The 11,282-nt window shown below is 32.8% G+C and overlaps 1 protein-coding gene across 1 annotated transcript; it reads left to right on the forward strand.

Moving 5' to 3' along the window:
• Positions 1-5,141: 5,141 nt before the first annotated feature.
• On the forward strand, positions 5,142-11,282 carry LOC106717078 (flocculation protein FLO11). The gene is made up of 2 exons (XM_014510785.2): positions 5,142-5,207; positions 9,767-11,282. Exons 1-2 carry the CDS (start codon positions 5,193-5,195, stop codon positions 11,198-11,200), a joined length of 1,449 nt encoding a protein of 482 aa, XP_014366271.2. The 5' UTR covers positions 5,142-5,192; the 3' UTR covers positions 11,201-11,282.

Here is an 11,282-nt window from a genome sequence, read left to right on the forward strand (position 1 = left end):
CGTGAAAAATAGCGAGGACATTGTTAATTGAGTATCTTCAAAATTCGCTTTGACATAATCATTCTTTTAAATATTATAAATGACAAACCTCAACAGATAATAAATCAACCAGAGAAAAAAATAAACGGCAATGTCCTGTGAGTTATAACTGACAAAACAAAACAACGAAACATGTTGTTGTCTCTCTCTATCTATATAAAAATCAGAGATATACGTACAAATGTATTGGAAAACCGACGGAGAGAAACTATTAGACAAAAACAGGCAAAATACGTTGTGACATTTTGCCATTAAAAAATCAAATACATTTTCAATGTCTACAATCTTTAACATTACAATAAATCAGACCGAGACATATATATCGGATCTGAAGCCTATAGAATAATTCAGTATTTAATTTATTATGTTGTCATTACTACATTGCTAGTGAAAAAAGATAAAAATTTGTTTATAAAAAGTGTTTCGACAGTAGAAGCTCACGCTTAAACTCGTTGTGGATTTCGAGTTACAACTGCCGTGACTTGTGATGGCACATGTTGATGTCTCTGTTTTTTTTAAACACTGTGAGAGAGATGATAATGCAAATTACACAGTAGTGGTCCACTGTCCAAAACAAACCACCACATTCTACAGTTAATGATTATGAACTCTTATAAACATCACCAGAAGAACTGCAGACCGGCTTACTAGATGTTTGGTCGTCAAAATTCGCGGTATGAAATACCTATACTTAGGCTTACCATACGTCCCGGTTTGACCGGGATAGTCCCGGTTTGAGATCCCAGTCCCGGCGTCCCGGTCAAACTTGAACAGCACCGAAACCCCAACCAATCGTTCCCCTGCGCCGTTTTTTTCAATATAATTCCGCGTTTTCAGTTCATAATAACTTTTGATTGCATTCAAATATGAAAAACACAAATTAAGCGAAAAGCAAAATAAAAATGAGCCTCTTTCTCTTCTGCGTCCCGGTTTGGCTCTTCGTAATTATGGTAAGCCTACCTATAATCAATGTTGATGCTCTTATTTGGAACTATGTCGCACTAAGCAATCACTTATACCAATTCTGTGTATCTGTATTAGAGTAGTCATTCGTTTAAATAATAATCTTTACAAAAATAAGTTATTAAATGGTATAAAAACACCTTAATTTATAAATACAGATGTGAGCTAAAACCGGTTAGTTACCGCATCTCAAGGCGGACATAATATTATGTCCAAAATGAATATTGATTCTTCGAATGATCTCTTAAAAGTCAGCCAAATCGTCCTCAGTATCCTATTCATAATTGTTATGGCGATGTAGCAAAGTTCGAATTAAGTATTAAGTATTTAAATATTAAATATCAAATCTTAATTAATTTATAACCGTTTTTTTTATAAGTTACAGTTGTTGCGAAAACTTATCAACTCCTGAACACCAATACCCTAGATCTTAGTTCTTCTAGCTATCTGGCATCAGAGAAAAACTATTTGTTTTCCTAGCATCATAATTGAATTCGTATATTTATAAAATTCGGCGCTGAAAGTATCGATGTCAAGGTCGTCTCTTGAAGGTAGTGTTAATGCATTAGATAAACTAAAGCGGATTTTATGTGAATGTTTCATATTATGTTCGTAGTATCCTTGGACATATGCGTATTGATTGTACTTGTTATTCATAAAATTACGTACATTTCGTATACAATAATAAGACTTAATGATTTTTGCAAAGTATTACAAAACATTTTAAGATACGTAGAACTAAAATAGTCAAATACAAAAATATTAATGGATGATAATGTAAGATGAAAAACAAATAGTAAAATGGCGGCACTAATCCTAAGTTTATGTTTACAAATTGACTAGTTTCTGTACTAAGATATTCAATCACGGTGACAAATACAGGAATCATTGTTTTCTTTACATTAAAACCATCAGTGAAAGTAATTCCTTTAAACATCCGAAAGGTCAACGTTTTACTGCTTACGATGGCATTCGAAGGCTCCGTTAATGCCATACATGTACAGGGTGACCAAAAAGCCCTTGAACTTTGACACTGAACGTCATGTTATTCATACGTAGGTTTCTGACATAAAACATGTCCTAGTTTACTTTTAAAGATTTACCTGATGTTAAATGACCGCTACCCGCAGGCATCAAAAATAACTTGTGAATGCATTACTTACAATGGACAGAAAGGACCATCAGAAAAAGAATTATCCTTTCCTGTCTATCCCCTATACCTTCTGTTATCGAGTGAACTGTATTGTGGTGTTAAATAATAAAAGATTGTACGAAAAACATGTATAATTCCGTAACAGTAACACACAAAGCCAGAACTAGCAAGAAGAGAAAAATAATAATTGAAAGTCGATGACATTTTACAATATTAATGAATAAAAAAGAGTATATATATAAAACCTCTTTGACTGGCTCTGGCCAGTCATATACACCTTCCATACTTTTCTCATCTGAAAATGTGTGGTACAATAGGACTAAAATTAGGACTCCGGCATATGATACCGTACACACGATACGTAGAAATACTTGCACTTATGGTTGACTTCATATAGGTTTAATCAATATTAAGGACATTATCACTTGTTTCCTTACTAGATATGCAGCGACCGTATTGCATATAAATAGAGGTATGAATTTTACAGTTTATATTTGGCATCCTTTATTGATCAATTGACATTTTAATTTAAATAATATAAAAACTATGAATCAGATGCGGAAATCAATTTGACATAAATGACTTACTAATGCCCTTGATTAGAAACAAAATTTTTCTCCATCCAGCATGATATGGACATGTGTTATTATGGTTTATCTCACAAAGTAGCGAATTTTTTAAGTACAATGATGGCTCTTACTTATAGCCTACTTCGTATCTCTATAGCAGAGGCCTGAAGATATTCATTTACATATCTACTAAACTATCACCTTTTTCAACAAATAAAAAAAGTTAAATAGTTCTGGTTTTATAATGTTATTATTAATTGTAAAATTATGTAAAATTAATACAGTTTATACATTTGTATTTTATAACTATTCTTAACAAAACTAAAAATGTAAAAACCTTAAAAGAATGCTGACAAGTAAAAGATCTCAACGCAAGTTTTATATAAGACATCCTGTTTTATCTATTGTTCATTTTTAAAATAAGAATGCAAATTTTTATTGTTTTTTAACAGATTCTGTGCTGAAACACTTTTAAAAATCGTATCCTTGTTTTACTAAAGGAAATGAGAAAGATGATATTATGTTTTCGTACATGTGTTCCAGCAAAGGAAACGCACAACAAAATAATACCTGCTTTAACTTTGCACACAATGACGTAGACTACACAATATTTACTCCATCCGTTTCATTTTCAACATATCGAAATTCTTTTTAATTTTGACCTCTGATATAAGGCGAGACAACTTTAAAAGATGAATCATTTTCAATATAAGGCCGAGCATACACTAAAGCGGATATTCAAAATATTTTTAAATTCACGTTTAATAATGCACAAAAAGTCTGCTTAGAATTAACTTATAAAATAGTTAAAGAACTTTAAACATATTAAAAATTAAGATACCTTCATCAGCTCTCCATACACCACGATTCAGAGCCTACCCTAAGTAAGGGGTGACAAGTCTGAAGTCAAGAACGCTTTCCCAGTGCGGGTTGGTTGACATCACACCTATCTTTGAATATCTTCTCAGATTTTCGATATGTATTAGAACAAGTGTCAAGGCTTTTAATATATTCATCCAATTCTCTATTGTGTATATACCTTATGTAACAACATTTAATATACTAGTCGTTACACAGTTGAAATTAAAGTCGAGACAAGAGATTTCTAGTTTTTTAAATTAAAGCTTATTTTATGAATACAGAACAATTTTGTGTGTCTGGCTAGGTAATAACATGCTTAATTAAAACTTTAAAAACTTATTAACGCATCAGTGGAATATTTATAAATGTACAGTCGAACCTGGATAAGCGAGAAATCTTTCTAAGCGAGAGTCATTGTCCGAACCCGATAGGCGACCTCCGTAAGCGAGAAAAATGTCCAGGTTCGACTGCATTACGCTTACCCGAAGAGGGTAAACACAGCGTTATACATTTTTGTTCAAAACAAATGACAGTGGGTTTCCGCTGTCGCAACACTTTTATGAAGATGTCAGTGTCATCGCTTTCACACACTTTAAGAAAAACAAAGATAAAACAATTTTCTTAATCACATTGTGTTTATTCTGTATACGTAAGTAGTTGCATTGAAAACTCGCTCAATAAGTCAAAGGTCATAAAAAAATCTGTTAAGTAATTTCGAGACATTTATATGAGAAAAGACAACGTATGTTAAATTATATGAAATACTTATACTATATTCCGAACGGAGATATTTATAAATATTACAAGTATATGTAATACTCACATATTGAAGGCAAAATACTTAGTTTATTATTCTCAGAAAGACCGTTTTTATAATCATTTGTGTGAAAACAAATTTTTAGAACATAAAATAGTTGCCAAATTATTAGTTATTCTAATTTTTGAATCGTTTCAAAAATTCGTCTTTAACCAATTTTTAATTTTCTATATGTATTTTGCAAGGATAAAATGTTTAAGAATTTTTAATTTTTAGTCGTAAATTACTAGTAACGACGTATTACGGATGCGATGTATCCGGTTTCTATTAAGACAATATCATCTCACAGCATTTAGTTCTAGATTACAATGAACTACTTCAGAAATAAGTATTAAAGTACAATTTTTAATCTTAATTTATATATAAATAAAAAAGGAATGTCTGTATATTTGTTCATTTCATGAAAATTTGCATGTTACAAGGACTACAGATATGGTCAAATCCGGAGTATGGATCCTAAAAAAAATTAAAATAAAAATTACTAAAGAAACTTTTTGTTTCAACTGTACCATGGAATTTGTGACATTTTCGTAGTACAGAATATATTTTTTTTAAATGAATTATAAACCAAAAGTAATTCCGCAACGTAAATGCATTGTAGTTTTCAAACTGGCCATTGAGAAATGGGCGAGAAATTTCTTGTTACCGGTTTTTGGGTACGCTGGTGTTGTGCGTGACATAACCTTGTTATTGGGCATCGGCTATCCGGCAAGGCATCTTCGTGTCAGCTATATAAGACAGGTCTTAGCGAGCTTGCGACAATCGTGTAGACAGTTGCCGACATAGCAGCATGATCGCGCTTTGGGTGCGTATTGTGTTATTCTTTATTATGTTTACTACGTCATTTCTCGATAAGTTTGTACCAACCGTTATTAAATTTGAACTCGAGGGACGCGTTCGCGATTGGTTTGCTCTGCGAATTATTAATAATGTTACCATTTCTACTTTCTCGTTAGTTTTGTATTATTTCATTTCTTCTATTCATAATTTAAATTAATTGCAATATATTTATTATATTAATTTGATAACGATTTTCTCAATAATAATATCATCAGGTGAAATTTTCTCTTTTTTGGTAAATTCGGAAAAATAATTTTTATGAAATAATAAAATTTGATATATCCACTTTCAATTAGCGTGTGTTTAACTCTTGATTGGTCGTAAGGCTGGTAATATAAGACTATATGTTTTGTACTTCTTTAATTTTATTATTTATTTGATTTTTTAAGTGATTAAACTCCATCAATATATCGTAAATTAAAAACCAGTACTTAATTTCCTCCAAGATATATATTCTCATACCATTTAACGTTTAACTAAATACAAATATCAAACAATATTGGTTAAACTATAATCATAAAATACAAGTGAGAGGGTAAATAAACTGTTACGGATTCAAATCCGCCAGTCAATTATTAACTCATATCTAAGGTTAATTGGAGTACAATTATAAAAAAGTATAATAGAAGATTTATTACAAAAAAAATGTTCTTACAATTTTTTTTTTAATTTCAAAAAAATACCAAAAAAAATGTCACTCATCTGCTAAATATATTAACATATGTTGATTAAATAGCCTTGGATTCACATCATACAGTATCAACTTACCTAATCCGCACACAGTTCAAGAAAATCCCAATTCACAAGTTTTTTTTTTTTAAATAAACAATACTCGACATTAAGTAATCACACCTTCATGTTGGCGATTTAAGCTTTGATTTAATTATTACGTCATCTGGATGCTTTAACAAAGAAGGCTTCTTAATTTTTCCTCAACGAAAAATCAAATAAAGTTACACGAACTCGAATGTTATGCTTATTTTACGATGACAAATGTCATAAAAAACAAAAACATTATTTATGCAAGTGAACCAAAGCCAATAACAACGGTAAATTTTTCGTTCATTAATAAAAAAAAGTTTTTCAAAATAAATTTAATTTATTCGAATGAGACATTTTTCGTTCGTAAATAATTTGCAGTCTTTTTTCTATCATTACAACGTTTTTTTTGCCCTCTTATAATATACAAAAAATTACTAATTAAGCTATAACTACTTTTTTTATATTTTGTTGTAATGTTGTAAATACTCGTATGCCATTAAATTTCGTACTTTTACTATTATTATTATTTAAAAAATCATACAATTAACACTTTGTTTTGATGACTTTCTTAACTCTACCATCAATATATAACCTACGCTTTTTACTTAATTTTTAGGACAGGATCCATTTTGTGACGTAGATTTAGACACTCTGATAAGTGCGAAAAATAATAGTATTACGTAAATTAAACCTAAAAAATAAGTAAAAATAAAACAAAAAAATTAAACCAAAATGAATAACATTATGCTAAATTAGAATCGCGATTTTTCTTGAAAATAAATTCAAACAGACCTTGGTATGATAAATAAATTTAATAATATAATTATGATAACAGAAACAAAGTATTAATGCTTGAGGCGACACTAAATTCCATTTATATGTCAAGGTGTTATTAATTCTTACCAACGTTGACTTCCAAATTACTAATGCATCCAAATTTCAAGGCGCCAGAAAAATCTAACATTTCGATGAGTCCTATGTTTGACGACCAAAGTAACAAATTGATGATTTTTACTTTTTTTTTTTTGCTTTAAAAGTTACCTCTTAGTTTAGTTAACAAAATGCACTAAACAAAATATACATTTACAGGTGTAAATGTGTATTTTTTGCTGGAGTAAAAGGGCCTATGCGTCCTATTTTCCTATATGGTTGAAACTTTAAGAGCCTCTCCTGAAAAGTTGTCAATTTGCACATTGGCCTTTATTCGTAGGAGCCATCGATTTATAACATAAAATTACTACATAAAGCAAAGTAAAGCATCATATGAAGCAATTTATATCAAATCAAAATTAAGCTCTATTAAAATCTATTTTTATATATATAAAAGAAAGTCGTTATAACTCAAGAACGGCTGAATCGATTTGACTGAAAATTGGTGGGCAGGTAGCTTAGAACCAGGAATAGGACCTAGGATAATTTTTACCCCGTTTTCTATTTTTTATTGCGCGCGGACGGAGTCGCGGGAAAAAGTTAGTAAATTATAAAAGCTAACTACAAGCCTCGTGGATTCAGGCACCATGCGAATGTTTAGATGGATGGATGGATGTTTGTTAGAAGGTATCTCAAGAACAGCTGCATGGATTTCGACGATATTTGGTATAGATGTAGAACACAGTCTGGAAGAACATATAGCCTACTAATTAAGTTTTTTTTTAATTCCTCGCGGACGGAGTTACGGGAGACAGCTAGTAAGATAATAAAACAAATAAAAAATCTATACAGATAAAAAGTTGTGAAGTCTGTATGTTTTATAGAAAAAAATCTGGCACATGATGTATTTGCGATATTTATAAAAAAAAATTAAACGTTTGTCTACAAGTCCGCGTTTGCCACGGATAATCGATTTTGACGGAACTTTCAATCTAGATTGTCTAATTTTAGTGGAAATAACATAGTCTATTACTTAATACTACATTTAATATTGATAATGTAACTAATCAACATTTCACAAAATAATTTACCCGTTGCTGTACCAATAGTGCTCGCATGGGCATGCTCAGTTGAGCGCCGCGGGAACGGCCATGTGGAATAGTACAGATGATTTATAAATTTTATGAATATAAAAATCATTTTAATGTTTAATTCCAAAAGGACAAAGTCGAGGGCAACAGCTAGTCTAAATATTCTTCACTGAACACAAATGTCAACTAGGTAAACATCGCGCATGCATAACTAATGAACCAACGTCACGTTAATATTATTTGCTTCGATGCAAACATTAAGATCCATATAAATACATAATTAATATTCGAGCCATACTTCGAATATAATAGAAATAGAACTTTAATTTTCTTTACGTATGTTTGGGTAGTATACACGTACACAAATGGATCAAAAAACAAATTTTTATGATTTGATTTGTTAAAATTCTCTGATCTCATTTTTGTGAATTAATATCTATGCACATTGCGCATTAACTTTTTCTATTTTAATGTTAAATATTTTTTCTATTTTTCGTATAAATAATAAGTAAATAAATTTATAGATAAATTCCATATCATATTAACGAATTCGTCATAACTGAACTGCCGCTAATCCTCCAAGCATTGACCTTTGTTGGCAGCAGTGCCTAAACCAGTTGCCCATTACAACACATCACATAATAATCAAGTGCATGCGCTACGCATAACTTGACTTAAAAAAAACATCATTAAATTTGACACATACTTCCTCTACCTTTTTTTACGACATGAATATAGTCTCACAAACTTATATGGCCCGGAGCGAACGGCGTTGTTATCCCTAATGACTGTTAGTCTGTCAGTAAACTACAAACAAGAGAAGACATGACAAGAGGGCATATAACAACGAATAAACTACCTAATTCTAATTTAATTGAAAAATAAAAGTATTTTTTTAAAAAACGAGTCGCGACGTTAAAATTTATGCTTAAGTCTTAAATTATAGAATACACAATTCAATTTATACATCAATAAACTTTATGCATTCCAGAAAGCAATAAATAAAGTTTTTAATGGATACATTTATCGATGAAAATATTACTAATATCAACTCTAGTATTATTATTCCCGAATGCTATTTAATTTTTAAAGCGGAATATCGTCGAAGCCGGTTTACAGAATTTAATTAAAAGTGAAATAGGATTTGCCCGTTGAGAGCTATTTATAAATATTGATGAAACTCCCACGGCCGTGTTTAGTGAAATAGAATTTTGTTTCTAGTTTGTCTTACTACATTGCGATAGCCTGCTGATCCTCCTTTGCCTACAGCAAGGAAAAATCAGCAGACTGTACCCTTTACTAATCTGCCCTCCGTCTCATCCTTAATGATCAAGTTATAGTAAAAAAAAAAGTAAAAACATCAACAAGTGGTTTAAAAGCTACACAACAGTTTCGAAATATCTCTAACTCCCCTTATCCATAGCCAGTATCCGTTGTTTGTCTCCTAGAATTAAATTGTTAAATGCGAACGACCTTGTAAGAAAGTGGTTAGAGGTCATCGCCCCCTAGAGTCACGGTCACTACAAGTTGCGCAATACGGTCAACGAGAGGCATCTCAGCCTCTTATGTAACTGACAAATACTTGCCACAGTACACGGATTGTGGCGTCACACGGTTATTAGTAATTATAAGTTACTAGCGGTTGCTCGTGGCGTTGCACGCATTCGTTTCTATTTTTTCACCATTAATAACTTATATAGTTTTATTTCGAGGAAATAATCTAATATTATATATAATAAAGCAGTCAAGCATTGCCTTGAAACAACTAAATTGAATCTAACAAGAATATTTTTTGTTACAGGCTTTAGCTGTTATCGGAGTTGTGGCGGGAGACGTCGGTCTCGGATACCATTACAAGGTACCCCAGACGTCGTACGGTATTCCCACGTATCAAACCAGCTCCAGCAGCGGCGTTTATAACACTGGTTTAAGCGGAAGCTCCAGCGGGAGCAACTACAACGGTCAGTACAGTGGTACTGTCGGTACAAGTTCCAACTACTACACTGGCCAAGGTGCCAGTCAAAATGTACAAAGTTCTACTGTCGGATATAACACCGGTTACCAAACTGGTTACCAACCTGGAATCCAAACAACAGGAGGTGCAATCGGTACAGGAACAAATTCAAACTATTACCAAACCTCAAGTTCGGGTGTTGTACGACCGACATACCAAACGGGAGGCGATTACTCCTCTTTCAACCAGTACCAAACATCCAGTCAATATCAAACATCGTCTGCCAACAAATACCAACAACATTACAATGTAATTCAACAGCAACCGGCACAAGTGTTCAAACATTACTACGTCCATGCAGCGCCGGAAGAACCTGAAGTTTCCAAACCTCGCCAACCCATTGTTCTACCACCAGCGCAAAAACACTACAAAGTAATCTTTATCAAAGCCCCAGCCGCGCCTGCGCAAGCTCCTCAAATCATTCCAGTTCAACCGCAAAATGAAGAAAAGACTATTGTCTACGTGCTTGTCAAGAAGCCAGAAGAAGCCCAAGACATCGTGATACCAAAGATAGAACAGAAGCCTCCAACTAAACCAGAAGTTTACTTCATCAAGTACAACAACAAACAAGATTCTCAAGCGGTTATCAATAACATCGTAAGCGACTTGAGCAAAGGAGGCTCCAACACAGGATATGCTACACTTTCAGATGAAACAGGTGCATTGTCTGGTAATCAAGGAGTTGTATCAACGTCCCAAGTCGAACAAGACATTTCCCAGAACCAGGGTTCAAGCTCAGTTTTTGATTCTTCATCACTCGGTTCAACAGTCTTCGGTTCAGGATTGTCAGGATCTGGCGCTTCTAGCTCGTTTGGTTCTGTCCCGAGTACTGTTGCTACATTTGATGCAGGTTCAACTGCTTCCAGTGGTACATTTGGATCAGGTCTAACTGGCGGTGCCAACTACGGTTCGTCATTCGGATCATCATTGGGTTCAACATTTGGCTCGTCAAATAATTTCGGATCCATTTATGAAGGAGCTAAAGGCGAAGGTCTTAGCGTCGCCACTGTTGACATCGGAGCTTCCCAAAATGGGTACGACAGCTCATCGGGATCTAGCGAATACGAGACATCGTCAGATTCCAGCGCTTACGATTCGCTATCAGGATCCAATGTTTCTTCTACAGCCAGTACCCTCATAAATTACGATGCAAACGCAATTTCAACAAGCCAAGGTGTACCCCATGAGACTTACGGACCACCAAAGTTCAAAACTCTGTAGATTTTTATCTTAATATAACTATATCGACTCTCTAATTTTAAGCATTTCAATAAAAAACGAAACATAACTTATCAGTTTTTTA

Source organism: Papilio machaon, chromosome Z (assembly GCF_912999745.1).
Source record: "Papilio machaon chromosome Z, ilPapMach1.1, whole genome shotgun sequence".
Taxonomy (NCBI): Eukaryota; Metazoa; Arthropoda; class Insecta; order Lepidoptera; family Papilionidae; genus Papilio; species Papilio machaon.